Source organism: Nuphar pumila, chromosome 7, assembly GCF_984573655.1.
Source record: "Nuphar pumila chromosome 7, dmNupPumi1.hap1.1, whole genome shotgun sequence".
Taxonomy (NCBI): domain Eukaryota; kingdom Viridiplantae; phylum Streptophyta; class Magnoliopsida; order Nymphaeales; family Nymphaeaceae; genus Nuphar; species Nuphar pumila.
The window spans coordinates 20723036-20746203 of NC_143255.1; the positions used below are offsets into that span (position 1 = coordinate 20723036).

A 23168-nucleotide genomic window follows, 5' to 3' on the forward strand; every position below is an offset into this window, starting at 1 on the left:
AGCACATCGGTTCTTGGGTAAAGTGAATGTAGAACGAGGCCTATTTGGACCTGACTAATTTTTATACCTGACACAAATGGTTCCGTTGCAATCTACACTTGAACCAAGTCGAATTCGGTATATAGCTGAACCGATTTCGACTTGAACATGTTTCATTCCCAAACATGAACATCCCATATCCATGAACCTATTTTGTTCCTGAATCAATCTGAGCCCAAACCTAGTAAATATCTAAATCCCAACTGGTTTATACACAAAACTATATCAGATCCAAACCCGAATCTGTTGATAGCCAACCCACCACCTGAACTCACTACAGGAAAAAATAGGTTTTACTGGCGCACGAAAGCCTTTACTGGCACAAAACGTGTTTAGATGCCACGCCGGTAAAGGTCTCACCAGTAATGCATTGACCGGCGCCAATATACATTCGCCAGTTCAAATCATTTTCACTGAAGCAAAATTTTCACCAGTAAAAATTTTTCACTAGCGCAGATTTGTGCCAGTGAAAAGTGTTTTACTGGTGCAAAATTGTGCTAGTGAACCTTTCTTACTGGCACACATCTGAGCCAGTGAAAATGGTTTTAAGGTGCAGATTTGCGCCAGTGAAGATTTTCTACTGTTTCACTGGCGCCCAGCTGCGACAGTGAATCTTTTTCTACTGGCACGACGCAATGAATCCCCTTTTTTTTTACTGACGCAGTATTTTACTAATGTACAATAGTTTGTTTCAACCCCGGTGTACAATTAATGTGGATAAAAATTAACAGTTTAATTTAAAGAAATTCTGTAGTTCACAAACAATGTGTAAAATATTAACAATTTCGTACAATGGAATAATTAATGTCACAGTCTACAAGTCGACACTTAAAAATAATAAAAATTGTCTTTGAGGTACAAACTTCCACCGACTCTTGCCTAATGCATCAGACCTTTGTGAATTTGAACATACATTGGTCTCTCCTTCAAGACCTTGTCAAAATCTGCAATCTTTAGCTTGTCAAAATCATTATGACATGAGAAAGTCTCTCTGCCATCCCTAAACCCTCAGTTTTAAGATCCATGTTTGCCTCTGAGCATATTTAGTGAGGCTGACCTTGAAATATTTGTCCATATATGCGGGAAGAGCGGAATCAGCAACGCCAAGTTATGAGCAGCAGCTTCTGGCACAACAATGGCAGAATCCTCAACCAGCTGTTGTATGATTGATAAAATGAGTGATGAATGGATCTCAGGTCTCACAAACAATGTGTGTGTGTTAAAGAATCTAGTGTGTTGCTATCTGGATGTCGTTCAATAGCACACATTATAAGTGAAAGAAGCTCCTGCACAATACAAAGAGAAGGAAAAAATCAGCAATCAGTAGAGTGCAATATGATTAGAAAAGCTTGAGCTGACACATAACAAACCCCTCGATGATTTATGAGTACATAAGGAACAACTTTTGGCAAAGCATCTGAAAGGACCTGTGTGGTTTCCAAACCCATATATATGCTGTAACTATTTGACCAAGAATAAGTACAGACTTGAATCCACAAGGAGAGGCAAACTAAAATTACAGAGATAAGACCAACTTGTCAATTATGTTTATCCCTTGAAATAAAGAACACTAGAACACATCACAAAAGTTCAATAATCCAAAATTTTTAGACGGCCAAATTCACATCTATTATTTAGACAGAGATTTTGAAATGCATTCTTATGAAAGTATGGTGAAGTATAGAGTCACTCCTTTAATTGTTTTGAGGTTTATTGATCGTGAATGTCACATGGATCTTGATAATCCTAGACTGATTGGCTAAACACACCAATTATGTGATCAGGTTCACCTGATTGATGGAGAGAGAGCGAGAGTTCTGTTTCTATCTTAAGTCACTTTCCACTGTCATAAGAATAGTGGAGATCGCTTTTTCAAGACGGTTTTATATTTTTGAAATGATTGGCACATTTTTATTAAACATGTGAAAAAATAAGCTCAAAATATGAAAATATAAAAATGAATCTAATAAAATTAAATGGCAAAAAATTAATAATAGTTGAAAATTTGAATTTCTCAAGCCCTTATTGGGAAGTTAAATGCATGTAAACTTGTCATGATAAAATCACGATAACTTGTCCATATTTCTTTATCCTCCTTGGTGAGGATAGCATGACTGCACAGTCCAGCCAAAGGAATGGAGATCCTTCTGTTTTTAGAAGTTTTTGTGGCCTTAGTATCTCCCTTGTCCTATGAAAAGTTTTGATTACACACAGGAAGATTTTCTACTTGATTAATATTTATAATCAGTTCATTCCTTGCTGCTCTATGACAGCAGGAAATGTTTTTTTCTGTTAGGGCTATGTCACCAATCTCTGCAGATACAAACGTTAATCTCAATTTGACAGATTCTTTTTTGACATTGAAGTTGAAAGAGTGCATTATCTTGACTGGAATGAAGTTGATGCTCTTGATTCTTTGTCAGATAACTGCCATTATCACTGGAGAAAAAAAATTCTGACTTAAAGATATATTAGTGACTCAAACTTTTTCTTGCTCCATGGATCATGGATATTGCTGCATCCAACTGTGTCAACAAGTGCTGTGCAACTTTCCATTCCAAAGTTGATTCATAATCTGATTAGGCTACATTTAATTACCTGTCGCATCCATTCCAAAGTTGTTCCCTGAGCAAAAAAAAGCTAGAAGACATAGTCCTTTGACATTGATTTGGTTTCAACTTAGAATCGGGGCCCACAAGAGTAACATGCCACCGCTAGTTGAGAAGGAGTTTGTCGGCAACTCAGCACAATCTTACGGAGTTGGTGTAAGCTCGCTCTCAAGGTAAGCAAAGAGTCACTCAAGGTGACAAGTTACCCCATACTTTAGGGCTTAACCAAAATATGTGTATCTTGTTTATTTTAATTTTGATTCATTATCAAATTTTTAAATTTCTCAATGTACCATTCCGGTACTCATGGCCTTGCCCAACAAGACACATTGAATGTCTAATTTTAAGAAAAAAATTATTTCTCACAACTAGTGCAAACACCTTATTGCACTCTCAACGAGCTTTTACAATACCTAACAGTAAGCTATCACTTGGGAAAATCATTTTCCAAGGCCCACACTATGAGAAATAAAATTAGAAACATTCGTAAATCTTAAGTTTACGAATCCCAAACCTCATACATGAACACTAGGGCCGATGTATAAGCTAAACCACTAGTTTCTTAGATTAATTAGTTTGATTAAAAAAAATTTCTTCTTCATTTCATGTTTATGGTTTTAGAACAATTAAAAATATAGTTTTTAGTTTTTTTTTCTCAACTATGCACATGAGATTCATAAATATATCTGTGACCTACTAGGGCCCACGTATACGAGGTTCTACCCAATTCATGAGTAGCTATACTTACTCATATTCTATGAACTGGGTTTGATTCTCATGTACAACAATATATATAACACTTCATGAGTAGCTATACATTGTTAGTATTCATTTTCTCTCTCTTTTTTTATAAAATCTCATATTATCTAACACGTATATATATATATATATATATAACTAGATTTCAAAACATATTTATTGAATGTTATATCAGAATTTTTTCTTAACCATATTCAAACACACTAGTGAGAGGCCAAAACAAATATTTTTTTCACATAACTAACATTTAAATTCACTAGGCCAATAAAAATTTTATTTTATTATTATGCACATGAGCAAAGTGACAACTAATAATAACAGAAAATTTTATTTCAAAAGCATAGGCGTATGGGTTATTCATACATAATAAAAAAATTTATTTTAAACATGTATCTATATGAACATGAGTATTCATTACTTAAAAATGCATATGGCAGGTTGTTCATATAAATTTATAGTGCTTATGAACAAGGCTTTTCGCATTTGACAGCCACTCAAAAGTAAATATTTTTATATGCAAGTGTCGATCATCTTTGTGACAACACCTAATATATATAAAAATCCTTCATAATTGCTGTCATAAAATGACATCAATTCATAGGTTGCATATATGAACAAGTGGTGTCCATATTATGATAGCAATACAAGTAATTAATGTTCATGTGTATTTGATGTGGTACCGACTGTAGGTCGATCCACAATCCAAAATCCAAATGGATCCTATACTCGAAAGAAATAAAAGAATATCCAAAGTTCTGGCATTGTTGAATTTTGTGGCGTTTTAACTTAGCAACTCGCCTATTTTGCAAGTAGAGGCAACATAAAAAGTTTAGATATTTTTATCACCTTTATATTGAGCATAAATTTGCAATTTTTTGACAACTGGTTGTCGAGATACGGCTCAAACAAGCGGACTGATTGTTGGATCTAGGTATTGTTACACTCGGGATAGTCCTAAACGAGGTCTAACTTGACTATTTCTATCAATGAACAGAACATGAAAGTTTTAGATAAAATTATTGTCTATCCAGCAAAATAAAAATCAGGAATTTCTGAGTTCGAATGGCCCAGATATAGATTCAACAATGAGCCAAACTAACACAAGCTTACACCTGTGTCTCCAAAAATCTCCACCAACTGAACTCTCAAGCTGGTTGAGCTCCTCAGTTGCACCAACTATGGCCGAAAAGGTGAGTGGTAATGCCCAAGTTCAAAACTCTAAATCAAAAACCAAAAATCATGGTTGTGTAGGGGGAATTAGAGAGAGTGAGGGAGAGAGAGGGAGAATGAGAGAGAGATGCGAGATATGAGGGAGAAGGAATGAGAAAGAGAGTGAGGGAGGGCTGGACGTCCCCCCTCTCCTCCTCTCTAAGGCAAAAATGCCCCCCCCCCCCTCTCAATCATTCACTTTGACATTTTTTTCATTCTTTCATTTTTTTAATCCATAAAATTAGTTGGTCAGATTGGGTGGCACAACTTCTACTCCCAAATAGGTGTAGCAGCTTGCTACTAATGCATGCAGACCAAGCTTTGCATGCATTGGCCTCAGAAGAGGTGAAATTTTCTATTTTTTTTAAATATTTTTGTTTTATTTAATTTTTTCTTTAATTTTTTAATGGCTATAGGGGGTTCATAGCATTCAAGTGGGATCATGATGAGCCCACTGCACAAGTTAGGGGTTGACAATGCATGTAGACCCAGCTTTGCATGTATTGGCCCAAAGTGAGGTGGTTTTGAATGCCCTTATTTTCTTTAAGACCTTATTTTCTACTTTTCAAATCACCTCACTCTACAAAACTATTTCTAAAACCTACCTTAGTCAAAGCCTAGTCAAAGTGTATGAAACCAATAAGGGTCTCATACAGTTGACCTGGCTGGTCAACCAAGGTTGGAATGACTATGTCCCTCGAGGTCAAAAACACCACTACAAGGCTCCAAATTTACTTGAATTGCCCCCTAACTTGCTAAGGGTGTTCGAAAGTCAATTCAAGTCTGATTTCGATGAAATAAAACTCAGAATTTATTGAAATTTTGTTGTGAATTCATTCTTAGCCTCAAAAATAGGGTTTTTTGTCTCTAAATGTTTGAATTTATTTTATAAAGGAAATTACTCAAAAATTAGGGTTTTTAAAAGTTTAGATAAAAATTTGAATCAAATCCAAATCCAATTAGAATATCTAATATCCATCTATTAAATCTAAATTAAATCTAAATCCGAATTCTGAAAATTGAAACTAAAATTCAATGGGACTCCAAGCTCAAACGCATACTCAATTCGAATCATGATTAACTTGAAACTTAAATTAAATTCTAATTAAGTCCAACTTAAATATAGATTAAATTCAATTAAAAATCAAAACTCAATTCAAAATAAATTCCCAGTTTGAGAGTCATTCCAAATCCAATTAAAGTTTAAATTGTAATTAAATCTCATCTTAAGTTCAAATAATATTTTAGCATTAAATTTATCTTTATTCCTCATAAAAATATTGAAAATTCATGGGGTTTACAAGTGCCACCTCAGAGCCTATGATTTCATTTCACATATTCCAATGTATAACAATTAAAATGTTAAAATTAAATCATTAATAGATAATATATAATTTAAATTTCTCAAATATAACAGTAATTTCCTTTTGAGTATTTCAAATTCAAATCAATCAGAATTGCTCATTTGGTAAATAATTTTGGCATTATTTACCCATTATCAAATCATGGTATTTAAATTTTTTTTATAAAAATTTGGACAGTATCTGCCTTATTTTAATATAAAAAAAACTTCAAAATTATTTTAGAAATTTTAACAGAACCTGCCCTATTTCAATATGAAAATACCAAAATTTATTTAAAATTTTTGACAGAACCTCCCCTATACAGGGGTTAAGTGGACTAAAATTTTGACATAATGACTGTATTTTAGTTCATAAAAGAAATCCTAAAGGTTCAAGAGAGAGCTTAGGAAGTCATATAAGTTCATACAAGAGACCAGATGAGTCCTACAGTTATATACCTAGTTTATTTAATAGTTAAAAATTGAGTAGTGATTATGCATAATATTTGCATCTTATTCATATCTATTTATGCATGACCCATGATAAAATCACATTAAAAACCCATCTTTATCGTTGTTTTTGAGGTTTTGTTTTATATTGAATTTTTTGGGAAAATCACATTTTCTGGTTTGACCTTGCATTTTTCAGTGTTTTTATGAGTGTAGATTTTTTCTGGTTTGACCTTGCATTTTTCAGTGTTTTGGGGGAAAATCGCAACCAACTGCATATTGGGATGGCCAAGTCTTGCATGCCAGATGCCCTTGCTATAAGAGCGAAAACGTGTAGAGTAGAAGATTTGCTTGTTTTTTGGCATGACTTCATATAGACCATTGATTCTATTGCCCGTCACTAGCACTTTGCTGTTGGTTTTGTCCTTCACCAAAAAATCATTAGACGAGAACTCAAACAAATAAGGCATGTTAGAAGTTAACTCACTAACAAAAATTAGATTCTTCTTAATTTCAGAAACAACAAGAACATTTTCAAGATTCAAATATTTGCTTCCAATTTTTAGATTTGCTATTTTTGTATGAGTAATAGCAAGTTTGGATCCATCACCAATCATAATTTTTTCTCATCCATGATACTTACTAAGATTGTCAAGTTTACCTGCATATGAAGTAACATGGACAATTGCTCGTGTATCTGGGAACCACACATTGTCTTGACCATCATAAAGTTTTAACGCTGCAAGAGCTTAGGGAACATCTTCAGCCTGAAAAGACTAATTGAATCAATGCCAATAATTTATAGCCCTGTGATTCAGTTTTGAACAAATCTAACAAATCACACACTTTTTCTTATTTTTTGCTTAGGCCTGATTTCCTGTTTGACCATTGAAGGGCTTCTTTTGGATGAAATTATTTCTACGGTTTATAGTTTGACCTGCTTGAGTAAACTCATGGCCTTTTACAGAAAACTGTTGCTTTTTGTTGGAGATTCAATTTTTTGATTTTCAGTTCTTTGACTAAAAAATGTTGAGTGATTCTTCACTCCTTCATACAAATCGCATCTGGTTTGATGACTTTGCAACAACCTGACAACTTATTCCTAAGACGAGGTTGGTGGTTTGAGCATGGTTGTAACAAATAATTCATAACCAGCTCCAAGCCCATTCAATAACCAGAACACCTCGATGTCATATCATTAGGCTTGCCTATGGCCGCAAGCTCATCATATATATTTTTGAAGCTTTTAATAGAATTGACTATTGACATTTCATTCTTCTAATGAAGTTGTAATTTTTGAATGAGTAGGAATTCTCGTTCTTTAGATACATGGGCAAAGTAGGTTATCAAAGCATTCCATACATCTCGAGAAGTTTGTAGGCCAACAACGATTTCAAGAACTTCTTCAGCAAGAGTACCAGTAATCCAACCTTGCATTAAATAGTTTGGTTTTCTCTATGTCATGTATTCAGGATTCATAGCAGTACCCGTAGGAGTGTGCGCGAATTGAGTAAGCATGGGGTATTCTCCATAAAAAATCCTAGCATGTCTTAGCTTTCAGCAAGACCAAGAATTTGAGTTTGTCATAACAGAAAGTTGTTATGGTTAAGTTTGATTGTCACAAAATTAGAGACATTTAGGTTGAAAGAATATGGGTATTTCACTGAGAAGGTCAACTCAATTGAAATGGCAGCCATAATAAAGAGAAAATAAAGAAAAAAAGAAGGCAAAGAAAATCTCTCATCAGGCAATGAGCTCTGATACCATGAAAACAAAAAGAACGTATAGAAAGAAGAACACGATTTACGTGGGTCGGTGTTTATGAACACCTAATTCCATGGTGCAAAGTCTTTACCCAACGTGATGATTGAGTAGGTTCCATTGAGAGCCTTTATATAATTTTTTACAAACAAGTAACATATCTGAACTCTCTATTTTTTATATTATCATGGACTCTTCTTGATATATCCATATTATCGTGAACCTTATCACCCTTTGTTAGACTCTTTGCGACAGACTTGATAACCTTCATTTGACTAGGACTCTCATTATGATCCTCCATTTAACTTGGATTCTTATCATCCATTTGACGTAAACTCTGATTATCCAAACTCTTCATTTGACGTGAACTCTGATTATCGTGATTATCCTTATCACATGTACCCTCCAAGGACATGAATAAATCAACAAGCAGACGACACGATGGGGCTCATAGGAAAGGGTATATGACACAAGGCAACAAACACATATCACCTAAACCTTAAAAAGCATGAACCAAGGGGTATTAGATATATATACATATATAAACAATTTTTATAGAAAAATTATAATCTTTACTGTGCTAATCAACCCATTCACGAAATACATTGAATTAATATTAACCGTGATAAGACCCCAAAAAGATAAAGAAAATAACATACATCTATTGCAATTGTGCTCGACAGTTTTTCATTGCATATAAAAGTCATATATAATTATATCATGTAAGAGCGGACTTAAAAAGTGCTTATTACATTAGGAGAGAGAGAGAGAGAGAGAGAGAGAGAGAGAGAGAGAGAGAGAGAGAGAGAGAGAGAGAGAGAGATGATCCTCAGGAGGCCTTTTTTCCCTCGCGCTCAGGTTCACAAATGGTTCCAAATAGGCGGTCCATGATGGTGGTGAGGTTGCCGTAGTTACGGCGATATATGATATGATGAACTTTGTGGTATCCTGCCCCCATCAAAAGCCACCACTCCCCATGGATGCAGTCATGGATGTTAATAGACCACATCCCCAGAAACAACACAATCACCATGTACGTAACGAAATGTATCGGCACCACAAACAGACCAAAGAATTGGGATGATGCCTCCAGTACACCGTCTAGAGGATGCAATGCAAAGCCTGCAACAGAAAGCGAATTAAGTTACTACCCTTTTTTGTTTCTTAATTTACAGAAAAATAATAAATTTAACTGCAAACGGGAAAATATAATTAAGCTTAGATAAGGCAGCAATCTGGATGAGGAATGATCAGTGAGGGGTGTCAATGAGTCGTACCTTCTGCAGACCATGCAGGTGGGTCTGGACCCAGATCTGATTCTGAGGCACTGGTACTTGGCTTGTCCAGACCTGGGTCCAACCGGACCTACCCTAGAAAAAACATATATACTTGTTCCATACCTGATAAATAATATTTATATGTTTTTAATTGAAAAACTTTTACCTTTTTGGATTTTTTGTTATTAAACATGCATTTTTGTATGTTAAAATTTTAAAAGAAAATGCATCCTCATGCCCAACTTTTCGTAAAAAATAGTGGTATTCACATTTCGAACAACATTTTGCAGTATTAACGAGAGGGTAGTAGTTTCAGTCTGATAGAATAATAGGGAAATTGGGCCAATTGGATCCTGCTCTTTTAATATGCGTCTGGGTCCTATTTTGCAATTTGGATTTGGTTCTATTTCACAAGTTGGATTTGGGGTATGGTTAATTAGTGGGTTGAGGGACCAGATTTTTCTAAGGGAACCAGATTAGGACATGGGTCCCAATTGGGTGTGGGAAGAAACTGAGTTCTGGTTTGTGTTTGTTTGGGTTTGGATTAATTGGTTCAGGTTCATGTTGGGTGTGAAATGGGGTTTATATACAAACCAGTTTGGGGTATTATGGCTATTATTATTGTTTTGGATAGGCCAAGGAAAACCCCTATCATTGGCAGGCTTCTGGTTGGTAAAACCCTAGTGACGAAATATTTTAATCGGAAAATATCAGCAGCCAAATTATCATGAGAAACTGATTTTTCATAATTCTTGTTTTTTGCTTTCATGGGAATATATATATATATATATATATATGAAATCACATTTTTTTTGCAAAAAAATATCTCTTAAAAGTGTAAATATCATGATAAAAATATCATATTTACATTTTAATGAAACATATTGATATTTCAAAAATATGGTAAGAAATTCCCCTTTAAAGTGTTTGCTCAACTTACCACATTATTTTCATGATTTTTTGAAAAAATAGTGATATTTGTCACAAAGGGTAACACTTGACACTACAAGAAAAACGTTAATTAGCGACGGAAATTTATGATGGATTATTTCCGTCGCAAATTTGCGACGGATTAGCTAGAGAAAAGTAATCATCGTTAAAATTGAAATTCGCTGTAGAATTAGTGATGAAAACAATTTCGTCTCAAAATCCGTCGCTAATTAGCGATGAAAAAGTTTTGTGTCAAACTCCGTCGCAACTTCGTGTCAGATTAGCGACAGAATTTTTCCGTCACTACTCTGTCGCTAATTAGAGATGGATTTTGAGACAGAATTGTTCTGTCGCTAGTTTTCGATTTAAACCGCGCGAAGTTTTTTTCACCCCCCCTCGCACTTTTTCCCCTTTCACTGTACGCAGCCGCCCCTCGAGCCTTCTCTTCTTCTCCTTTTTCTTCCTCCTCCGTAGACCGGTCGGAGCCACGTCGTCACCGACCGACTCTTGTCTTCCCCTCTCCTTTCCCTTCCCTTCTTCTTTTTCCCTCTTCATTTCTTTCTCGTGTGTTTCCCCTTTCGTCTGAAAGATCCTCCACTGTACCATCAATGGCAGAAACCCTAAAGGAGGAGGAATCCCTTCCCGATCTCTTCCTCGATGCCCTTGACGATCCCCTCCCCTCTGATCCGAGCGAAGGAGTCGGCAATCGTGATGATCCGTCGAGTCCTGCCATGGCGCCTCCACTCTCGGTCGTCGACAGCAGAGATGGCAGATTGTGGGGGGAGGAGGGGGGGAAGCTCAGGGAGAAGACGGAGATCGATCCGGCCGGTATGTCATTGTCTAGTCCCTTTTCTGGCTAACTCTTGCTTTTTTCATTCTTTTTGCTCTGAAGAAGTCCTTTGTTGGCTGGGAAATGCAGAGCTCAAGATGATGAAAGAGTGATTCACAAAGCTTCTCCTCGCCATCTCCAACACCATCACCAACCTCTCTGGCACGTTGTTTCACCCCACATACTCTTCCACATTTTTTTCTCTTCCCCTTTTTTGTGCCAATTTTGTTTGATCATCATCAATCTGAGATCTATTCTAGCATCGCATTTCGACCGCCGAACGAGCATTTTTGTGTCACTGAAAACCCTAATTTTCCGTTTAAACTTAGCTCCTAGGTGGTGGTAGTTGTCGTTTAGAAGAATTTTGTATATTCTGGATTTTCGTTAACTGATATGATGAAACCGTATGCATGCGCTAATAGCAACGATGTTTGGGGAGCTATGGAGGCTGGAGCCATTGCCATTGTAGAAGAAGGCGTTGTGGAGCTGCGAGATGGATTGGTTATTGTGTGTTAGCGACTCCATTGTCGAGCTTATCCCTGCGTTGCAAGAGTTTCCTGGTGGCAAGACTTTAGAGGTTTTTACGCATTCATGGTTTTGTGTTTTGTTCTTGATCTCGTCCAAATAAGCAGCATTGGATCATTAAGGATTTCATTTTGTGTGTGGTGAATTCAGTTGATGATAACCCGCCCTCGATCGGATTTGTACATTAACCTGCCTGCACTTAGGAAGCTTGATGTGATGTTACTCGTAAGATCCTAGAGCGATGCCCTGCGTAAGGTTATAGTGATCAATTTATGCTTGAATTCAATATATGTGGAATTGGAAGTGACTGGATATCATAATTGATGGTTTGTAGGGAATACTCGATAGTTTTCGATAAACAGAGTTTTGGTACGTTGATCGTGGGATACTGGTTGATGATGGTGGTAATCCTTGTTGTTCCAAAAGGAGGTCTTACCAACGACAAGAGGAAAAATGGTGCCTTCCATGTCTGCAAGTCCCGCTCAGTGGGTTGTCTGCTGATGCAAGAAAGAAGTTGCACTCAAAAAATTGCTTGACTCAAATTCTAAAGGCTTCCTTGGCTATAAATAGCAGCGTACTAGCAGAAATAAAGATACCTGATGTCTACTTTGAGAGCTCTCCAAAGGTAAGTCTTAGCTCTTTTCAGTTGGTTGTGCTAAATGCTTCGCTTGCTTGTGCCCTCAAATAATTTTTATTTACCTGTATATAAAATAAGTGTTTCTTTGTGGCAAATTGTGTGTAGGATTCACTGAGCTAATCCTGAGATGGTATTTTCTTGTTGTGATGGCTTTGTTCTTGCTCGATGTAATTCTGTACTTCAAAACAAGACTTTGTGCATCTATATTTTGTGTATCCTTTTGCCTATTTTGCCTGAATTGTTTTGCATAAATAGGTTATGCTGCTATACTCACACTAAAAGTGAGTATGCCCCTTACTCCCCTATTGCTAAGAGATTTGAAGATGCTTAAGTCTAGAGTTTCCTTGCTTTCGCCTTTGAACAATTCTAAACCTTTTGGCTGGTCATATGAGAAGTTGATTAGCTGACATATAATGTGTCCATTGCCAACTTATGTTCTAGAGGTCTTGATTTGTTAGTTCAAGAGAGGACGATAGTGTTTTTTGAGATGTTTCGGGTTTGCTTTTGGAACTAGACTTTTTTTATTTTCAGATGATAGACACAATTTGAGATGGCGTTTTGTTCTGAGCCCTTGTTTTGTCAAACTGATGGTTGATGAGATGCATCTTTTAATATGCTTTCCTGTTCTGGTGACAATTGGTGGCATTTTGCAGGTTGCATTGAAAACATTAATAATTATCCATAGGATGCTAAGAGATGGTGACCCTACTTTTAGGGAAGAACTGCTAAATTTTTCAGAAAAGGCGCACATTCTCCAAATGTCCAATTTCAAGGATGATTCAAGTCCTATTGGTTAGTGAAGTAATATTTATATCCACTATTCACCTGTATAGGAATACATAATTGGCATAAATTTGTGGTTTTGCACTTTCATTTTCTTTTTCTTTTTCTTTCCTAGCTTGGGATTGATCTTCATGGGTTCGTACCTACGCTTTATATCTGGAGGAAATATTAGTGTCACGGGCTTAGAAGCAAATGCCCCCACGACGTAGCTTCAGGAATTCGCAAACACCGAAAGCAGGCCTTTTAAGCGCACAAGCAATGCACAACACGCGCATGAGCGAAAACAAGAGTACACGCATGCACAAATACAAAGAGAGCAAAGAGACAAGGATGCAAAAAGCTTCTTTATAGATACTTGAAAGCAAAGTACATCAAGATGAGAAGAGAGGGTCTGAATACATGGGGTTCTTAAGCTGTAAGGCCATGTAGGGCACTCTAGAGTGCCAAAGAGGTATATACATCAGAGCAAAAAGGTGAAAAATGTGGCGGTCCAGAACACGCTCCTCCGCCTAAGTTGGCACCGTCCTCGACACCAATTGTTCATGGTAGCCTTCTACAAGTTGTCGATGCTGAAACATGTTGTTGGCCTTCTCCCAGGTGGCTTCACATTCTGGCAATCCTTTCCACTGCACTAAGTACTTTTTGACCTCCCCTAGATAGTTGTTGGAATGGTTGAGGATGACCTCTGGCTCTCTGCCTGGTACACTGACTGTTGAGGGAGCCCGCTGCGGGATCAGAGTATGTTAAGGCATGCTCCGTTGAGGATCTCCTTCATCTTTGTGGAACGACTTCAGGTTACATATGTGGAATACCGGATGCACTTGAAAGTTTGCTGGCAAGTCCAGCCCCTAAAAATGTGGATTGCCAAGTTTCCCACACGTTTGATAATGGTAAATGGACCATCATACTTGCGAATAAGGCCTCAGTGGTGGCCTCAAAAGATAGTTGTGTGGCCGAAAAAGATCTTGGCTAACACTTTGTCTCCAACATGAAATTCTGTTGGACGACGCTTCTTATCTGCCCATTTCTTCATGCACTTGGTTGCTTTGTTTAGATATGCCTTCGCCAACTCTGTCTGATCTTGCCAGTTCTTGACGAACTGGTATGCATAAGGTGCTTTGCCACATCCTCGCGTAGCAAGGGAGTGCGGAGTCTGCGACTGTTGTTCGGTTGTGACTTCAAATGGACTATGGTCGGAGGACTCACTCCTTTGAAGGTTGTAGCAGAATTGAGCCGCATCAAGTAAATCAACCCAATCTTTTTGGTTGGCACTGGCAAAGTGTCGCATGTATTCCTCTAGCATACTATTTATTTTCTGTATTTGTCCATCGGTTTGGGGGTGAAAACTTATGTTGAAATGCAAGTTTGTCCCCATTAAGCGAAACACTTCTCATGAAACGTGCATCACGATTGCTGACGATGCTCTAAAAAATTTCCCAATACTTGATTATGTTCTGCATAAATAACTTCGCAGTATCTGCAGCTGAGCAGGTGACAGGGGCAGGCACAAAGACAACATACTTCGAGAACCTATCCACAACCATGTAGATCGAACTACAGCCTTGTGCTTTCGGCAAGCTCACAATGAAATCCATGGTTATTTAATCCCACGGACGACTTGACATAGGTAGGGGCTCTAGTAGTCCACCGGGTCTCTGATTGATGGGCTTGTCTTGTTGGCAAATCAAGCAAGTCCGCATATAAGCATCTATATCATCGCGCATCTGCGGCCAGTAGAATGTGCATTCTAACAACGCTAAGGTCCTCTGTTGCCCTGGGTGACCCGCCCAGGTAGTATCGTGGCACTCGTGCATTAAGCGCCTCCTCAAGGTATCTTGCCGCGGAATATATAGACGGTCGCCCACTGCGCAGAGCAAATCGTCCTCTAACCAAAATCTTTGCGTCTTTCCTTCCTTCACCAATGTGATCAATTATTGAGCCATCAGGTCACTTTTTCAAGCTTCTCGCACTTGTTCGAGAAGATCGCTCGTCGGTTGGCTTACACTGTCGTCCAAAGCAAGCAAAGCTGAGAGTTTTGCCTTTTAACTCAAGGCATCAGCCACAACATTGGTCTTGTCTGGCTTGTATTCGAGGGCCATATCGAATTCTACTAAGAAATCCTGCCAGCACGCTTGCCTTAGACTCAGCTTGTTCTGAGTCTGAAAGTAGCTTGTCGCAACGTTGTCAGTGCGCACAACAAACTGCGACCCCAAAAGATAGTGCCTCCATGTGCGGAGACAGTGCACGATCGCCAACATCTTACGCTCGTGCACAGTGTATCGACACTTAGCGTCGTTTAACTTTCTGCTTTCATATGTGATAGGATGTCCTTCTTGGAGCAACATTCCACCAATAGCAAAGTTAGACGCATCGATCTGCACTTCAAACGTTTGCCGACAATCAGGCAACTTCAACACTGGCTCCTCTGTCAGGGCATGCTTCAACCCATCAAAAGCCTTCTAGCAGGCATCCGACCATAGCCATGGTTTATTTTTCTTCAACAGATCTGTGAGCGCCGCAGCGATCTGCGAGTATCCCTTGATGAAGCGTCGATAATAATTTGTAAGCCCCAAGAAGGAGCGTAACTCTTAAACCTTAGAGGGTGGCTCCCACTCTTGAATAGCCTCAATCTTCCTGTGGTCTATTTTGAAAGTGCCTCCTCCCATAATATGCCCAAGAAAATGGACTTCCTTTTGGCTGAATAGGCACTTTTCTCGCTTGACATACAGTTCGTGGTCCTTCAGAGTTTGAAACACAATCTGAAGGTGCTGAACATGCTGCTCCATCGAGTCACTGTACACCACTATGTCATCTAGGTACATGACGACAAACTTGTCAAGGTGCAGGTAGAATATCTTATTCATTAAGGTTGAAAAGGTAGCGGGCGCGTTCGTCAAGCCAAAGGGCATGACAAGGAATTCAAACGCCCCATATCGCGTTACACATATAGTCTTTGGCTCATCCCCTTCTGCAACTTTGACTTGCCAGTAGCCAGATCTCAAATCCAACTTAGAGAAGACCTTCGCCTTTTCAAGTTGATCAAACAAGTCTGCAATAAAAGGAAGCAGATACTTGTTCATCACCATTATTTTGTTCAGTGCCCTATAGTCAACGCACAACTGCTTCGACCCATCATGCTTTGCTTGAAATAGCACAAGCGCTCCAAAGGGAGCTTTGAATGGTTGGATGATCCTTGCTTCGAGCATATCATTCAATTTTTTGCGTAATTCCTGTAGCTTAGGAATTGCCATGCGATAAGGAGCCATTCCGGGTGGTCGTGCACCTGGTACTAGTTCAATCTGATGGTCTACCTCACGCCTCAGAGGTAGTTTCTTCAGCATCTCAGCGGGCATAACATCGCCAAACTTTTTCAATACTGGTGCTAAGGCCTCAAGGACATCCGCGGCTTCTTTTGCCTCATCTGTAGCGTAGATTGTGACGAGAAAAGTCTTGTCACTACTTTTCATGCCTCTCTTCAATTGGAGCACAGACACCAAGCGCTCACATGGCTTTCCTGCTATCGCAATAACCATGCAAGACTGATTCTCACTCTCAAAGTTGACAACGTTAAGGTGAGGCATCGACACTGCCTTGTTGCTTCTCAAGAATTCTATCTCGATGATGACACTACAAGAAAAATGTTAATTAGCGACGGAAATTTGCGATAGATTTTTTCCGTCGCAACTTTGCGACAGATTAGCTAGAGAAAACTTTCTTCATGAATCCGTCGCTAAGTAGCGACAGATTAGCGATGAAAGATGTTTCTTCACTAATCCGTCGCTAATTAGCGACGGATTAGCGATGAAAGTTGTTTCATCGCTAATCCATCGCTAATTAGCGACGGATTAACGACAATGATTTTTTCATCGCTAATTCTCAATACAAGAAAAACATTTTAGCGAAGGATTTAGCGAGGGAATTTTTCCGTCGCTAATTAGCGACGGAAAAATTCCCTCGCTAAATCCCTCGCTAATTTTCGATTTAACAGAGCGCGAAATTTTCCCTCTCTCCACGTTCGAAATTTAAATCGATCGCGCTCGATTTAAACCGACTTCTTCGGAGGACGACGACGTCGGAGGACGCTGGAGGACGGCGACGCCGGAGGACGCTGGAGGACGGCGACGCCAGAGGACGCCGTCTCACAGAGGATGCCATTTCATGGAGGACGGCGACGAGGCAGACGCAAAAGCGGTGGCCAGAACCTCAGCTTTTGGCAGCTCGTTGGAGCCGAAGATGGCGGTGCCAGCAGCTGCAGTGGATGAGAAGAAGTGGCCGGCCTCTGGACTGTCAAGGAACAACAATATTGAAGACGTAATGCTGTCTTTCTCTTCTGCGATCGTCCTTCCGTCCGGGGTGAAGTCGGAGCGAGACTCGAACCACTTTAACCTCGAGGCATCGGTGCAAGAGGCCGGTTCACGGAGGACGGCGACGTCGGTTCACGAAGGATGACAACACCGGTTCACGGAGGACGGCGACGCCGGAGAGCATCGGTTCACGGAGGACGGTTCACGGAGGACGATGACGCCGGTTCACGAAGGACGGCGACGCTGGAGAGCACTGGTTCTGTGCAATGCCTGTCGGGTGCGGTATAAGTCCGGCTTATTGCTGCCGGAATACCGCCCGACAGGGATCAAAACTTTTTTTTTTTAAAATTTAGCGATAGCTTAGCGACGGACATTATCCGTCGCTAATCTGTCGCAAATTAACGACGGAATTAACGCCAGATAAGTTTTTTCGCTAATTAGCGAGCAAAAATTCGCGATGGTCTCTATCCATCGCTAATCCACGATTTTCTTGTAGTGTGACTTTAAAATCATCCATAGGTGCGACTGATAACGTGATCCTTCCCGACCAGTTATGGATCTACATTGGTGTATCATGAGCGACGCCGTAAATGGCCTTAGCCTCCGAATTAACTGCTTTCATGCAACTCTCTTTTTGTTTCCACTGTAATCCCAACCGTTCTGCTTCTTCACTCGAGATGAAGTTATGTGTGGCACCAGTGTCTACCAATGCCTTGGTAAGTCTTCCGTTGAGCAAAAGTTCCAAGTACATCATCTCTTTGCATATTGTCGGTTTCACAACAGTTGTGACCTTTACTGCATTCATCATCTGCATTGCGCCAATTGTTGGCGCCTCTGCAGGTTGATCCTCTTCCTCACCGTGAACAGCATTCGCAGCTCGGGGTGCACAATTATCTCCATTTCTTTCACCACGGTTTTTATTGGGACATGTATCCTGCCAATGATCCCCGTGGCAGATACGGCAGTCACGGCGATGATAATTGTCGCTCTAAAAGTTATTTTAATTTTGGTTATTGTTTTGGCCATCTTGTTGGCCATGATTCTGCTGGTTCCCCCGACCAGCATTATGTCCTTGGTCATTCTTTCGGTTGTCCCTTCGATTGTTGCGATCATTTCCTTATTGTTTGCCTTGAAATGCAGGTTCATTCCTATCAAGCTTGGTAAATTTTTCTGCAACCACGAGCACCTCAGCTAGCGTTGTAGGGCCGTGCCGACTGAGTTCTTGGTTTGCCCATCTTTGCAGCCTGTTGCCAAAATAGAGCAACCGATCCTGATCATCCATTCTCTCAACTTTCAGCATTATCGAAGAGAATGCCTTGACATAGTCATGCACTAACCATGTCTGTTTCAACGCCAACAACCTTTTGTGGGCTATTTTTTCCTGATTTTTAGGTAGAAAGTAGTCTCACAATTTCTTTTGGTGATCCTCCCACGAGACTATAGCAACCAATCCCCGTCAAACATCACCCAAGCGACGTCTCCACCAGAGAGTCGCTTCATCCGCAAAGTACATTGTTGCGGTCCGCAGTCTATCTGCTTCCTCCTCTATCATCGCAACTTCTAAAAATGGGTCTATCTTGTAGATAAAATTCTTGAGATCCTTTGAGTCCCGTGTGCCTTTATACTTTATGGGCTCAGGTAGCCTGTAACGTGGTCTATCAGCGTATGTCACAATGTCGCCAGTCAGAGCAGTCCTCAACTGCCACTCCAACGGTTCATTCTTTCGTCGGATAACATCCAATTCAGCAGCCATGATGTTGAACCGACCCAACAGATCATCAAATCTGGTGAAAAAGTCCTCCACCGAGTAATTAAGTTTAGTGGCAAGACTTTCCACCGAGTTTTTCACTCCCTCTACTGTTGTCTTGATCTCTGCATTGAGTTCATTAAAAGCGACACAAGTTTCATTAACCAACTTCTCCATGTTGGTCATTATCCCAGTTAGCTCCGCAACATCGCGTGAGATGGCTGACACTTGATCATTGGCCATGAAATCTTTTTCAGCAGGAACCATACTACCCGAAGGGGTCATGGCATTCTTCTTTGGTGCCATTATCACTCCCAATGTCGACCTGGCTCTAGTACCAACTTGTCACGGACTTAGAAGCGAAGGCCCCCATGACGTAGCTTCGGGAATTTATATACACCGAAAGCAGGCCTTTTAAGCGCACAAGCAATGCACAGCACACGCGCACGAGCGAAAGCAAGAGTATGTGCATGCACAAATACAAAGAGAGCAAAGAGACAAGGATGAAAAAAGCTTCTTTATAGATACTTGAAAGCAAAGTACATCAAGAGGGGAAGAGAGAGTCCGAATACACGAGGTTCTTAAGCCGTAAGGCCTTGTGGGGCACTCTAGAGTGCCAAAGAGGTATATACATCAGAGCAAAAAGGTGAAAAATGTGGCGGTCCAAAACAATTAGAATGTTTTAGAATATTGAGGTATGATGTCGAGATAGAGCATTTAAGGCCTGGACAAGGGCAGGAGAAGGTACACCTGTTAAATATTGTAATTCCTTCTGTTTGTTCTCAGATTTTTGCCAATTTTGGAATTACATAGGTTCGATGATCACACTCCTTGAGTGGCAGGGGCACAACAGAATAAGAGACATGGATAGTGAGGAATTACTGGAGCAGATCCCTACCTTGCAACAACTATTTTATCATCTTGTTGGTTGTCGAGGGGGGTCTGGGGTTCCCCCCAGCTGAGGCACGCCTCGCCTCGAGGCGTGCGCCTCAAGGCGTATGAGGCGCACACGTTGGGGCTCTTTTTTTTAATTTTGTGATGAAGTAGTGACGGATAATATCTGTCGCTAATATTCAACGATGAATTTTCGATGGTTTGTTGTGGATTATATTTTGTCGCTAATTCCGTCGCTATTTTAGCGACGAAATGTAATCCATCGCAAACCTAAATCAATACTTATTTAGCGACGGACTCGCGACGGATCATGTCCGTCGTTAATTAGTGATGAAAGTAGTGACGAAAAAGTTCTGTCGCTAATTAGGGACCAGGATTATGCAACGGACGCTATCCATCGCTAAACTGTTTAGTGACGGATTAGCGATGGATAATGTCTGTCGCTAATCCACATTTTTCTTGTAGTGTGAGATCCCTTTGCCTACAGTAGAGTAGGCCTAGCTTTGACCTTGCGGCAAGGAATACACCCTATGGGTTTTTAAAAGTGGTCAGCCCATGTTAATTAGGTGACAATACACGGTCACCCCTAGCAAGAAAAAATATTAATTTATGAAACTGAAAAGCTAAAATTAAATTAGCTCATGGCGTCATCAGATGAAAAAAAAATGTTGAACATGCTCGCTCATAAATCCAAATTACCTGCGAATGGAGAAAGGGTATCCTGTTTGTTGTATTTGTGATGGGTTGCATGTATATGCTTGTAAATAGGCTTTATTTCATGCATTCCTCTATGCACCCAGTAGTTCCCAAACTCAAGGAGCAGCACATAGACAACTGTATAGACAATGTACAAGGGCCAACCAACTTCTTCCACTCTTGCGTAACACCTTGTCCAACCCTTTTCAACCGCGTACTCTGTAACTGTGGGCAATAGAGAGTGTGCAGGCAAAGCTTTCATGCTTAACCATATTTGGTCTAACATGGCTTTCCTTGTAGGTAGCGAGCCTGCACAGGTAAATCATTCAAATCATATATTAAGAAAAAGAAAATGGAAAAAAGAGCCTGTAACGGGTACATATAGAGAGAGAGAACTGAACATATTAGGCCCAATTTCTCATTCTGCCCCATAGCTTTTAAGTGTTTTATGATAGATCTGAGCCGTTAGATGTGTTTAGCATGCTCGATTTAGTGATAATTCACTCTTTTATCACGTTTTTTTGAAGAAAAAAAATATTTTCCTGAGCATGAAAAAACTGGTACCTTCATAGACATTGATTTTAGATCACCGAAAAAACCTATATAAAGGTCAGATGCCGGCGATCCAAAAGTTGGCTCCCACTAAACAAATCACATCTAGGGTATTAGACATGAGAAAAAAATACTTAAATCTATGATTTTTGAAGGAGCTTAACCAGACCCAACTAAAAAGGGGGCCTAAGAAAAGCATTACTTATATATATATATATATTGAATGCTAAAATATTTATGAAAATTCTGAGTTGTCGATTTCAAGCCTTAAAAGATCCTGCTTATATCATAATCAGCCAATTCGAGAGCTGGTCCCATAAAACCCAACACATACTTTACATCGTATGATGAAATTTAAGAAAAAACAAAAAAAAAATCCCATCAAAATCTCGGTTGATACTCCAGCAAACATATTTTAGTGATTAGAATATGTTTACTGTAATGTAAAATAGGTAATTTTGATGCCGTTTGATAGGAATCTAGTTTTGGATCGTGTAGTTTTGTGATGAAAAATATGACTTTTATATGGTCTAATATTTATGATTTTTCTGAGACAACTCAAAATATCTTTTTTTTTAATTGAGATAATGTGATCTGATGTTTGATTCTTAGCAAACCAGCTATGTTGAACACGTCTATGTGGTCAAATTGAGTTGATAAAACCTGAACCAAGGATTACATGCCTGCGATGGCACCAAATATTAACCTCTAGATCACATGATTCAAGACTCATTTTGTACTAAATAAGATCTAGAAGGTCTGATCTACAAAATGAATCTTAAAAGTAAGAAAAAAGGGTGATGTGCCTTATATATATTATATATAAAAAGAGCGAGAGAAAGCGAGTCTGACCATCAGGAAAGTAGACACGGTGCTTTAGGTAGTAGATATAGAAGCACCAGAGTCCACAGACGACGAAGTAGAAGATGACCCCAGTTATGTAGTTCCGGAGCCATGATTGGGCAGTGTGCGGGAGCCTCCTGTAGTCCCCTGGTATAAGACTGCCCAGGATCAGCTCATTGGACCACTCCGCGTGTCTCACGAACTGGCTGTGGTATGCCTCCTCCATCTCCCTCTCTCTCTCTCTCTCCCAACCTCCTTCCCTGGTCCTCAAATATCCTGGCAATCTGAAATTCGAGGTGAAGAAACAAGACAAGATAGGATCAGTCAATCAATCACGAAAGAACACAGAGGCCGGTTGAAGTGCAATTTCTCTACATGCAGTCCTGTTATGTAGCCTCGTAAAGGCGTTTGTGAATAAATGCCCTCATTAATGACCAAATGCAACTATTAGGTCATTCCCTTGGCCCCCCCACTCGATAGCTTTGTAATATTAGTAATTTTGACGTGACTATGTTTTAGTAGTCAAAATGAAGAAATAAAAAACAAAACAAAAAAGCCACTTTTCCATGATGTCATTGGCAGCATAGTCACAAATGTCGTTTTTCAAACTTAACGGGGTTAAAATGATTAAAATTCTTTTATCATAAAAATCTTGAAAAAATATCAGTTGTTTAAAAATATTATAAATAAATTTATAATATGAAAATACTAATGACGTATTTGTAAGGGAAATACAAAATGAGTTTTTTTTCTTTCTTTCTTTCATAAAGGGCGGGAAAACCAAGGCCGCCTTACAGGTATGCTACCATTGGGCTATCTGCGTTGCATAGCAGACCCATTTTGGGCTTGCCCGCATGTGTAGGGGCCTTGCATGACCTGCCTTGTGCAGCAACAGGCCCCGCAAGCGCTTGACGCACACAGTAGTGACAACACTTGTGTGTGCTTAATGCGCATGACATTGGCGCTGCTCATAGTGCACGAC

The 23168-nt window shown here is 39.5% G+C and overlaps 2 protein-coding genes across 3 annotated transcripts; one reads left to right on the forward strand and one right to left on the reverse strand.

The window, feature by feature from the left end:
* Positions 1-945: 945 nt before the first annotated feature.
* LOC149831451 (delta(7)-sterol-C5(6)-desaturase-like) lies at positions 946-22529 on the reverse strand. 2 transcript variants are annotated; one of them, XM_090013907.1, is made up of 3 exons: positions 22196-22529; positions 20795-21100; positions 946-1325 (listed from the first exon to the last, which is right to left on the reverse strand). In XM_090013907.1, the coding sequence occupies exons 1-3, from the start codon at positions 22410-22412 to the stop codon at positions 1294-1296; spliced, it is 555 nt and encodes a 184-aa protein (XP_089870033.1). In that variant the 5' UTR covers positions 22413-22529; the 3' UTR covers positions 946-1293. The 2 variants fall into 2 exon arrangements, with proteins under 2 accessions (XP_089870033.1, XP_089870032.1); XM_090013906.1 differs by lacking the exon at positions 946-1325 and adding an exon at positions 8810-9291.
* LOC149831452 (rop guanine nucleotide exchange factor 1-like) lies at positions 11647-13164 on the forward strand. The gene is made up of 4 exons (XM_090011804.1): positions 11647-11706; positions 11881-11955; positions 12095-12355; positions 13021-13164. The coding sequence occupies exons 1-4, from the start codon at positions 11647-11649 to the stop codon at positions 13162-13164; spliced, it is 540 nt and encodes a 179-aa protein (XP_089867930.1).
* Positions 22530-23168: the final 639 nt, after the last annotated feature.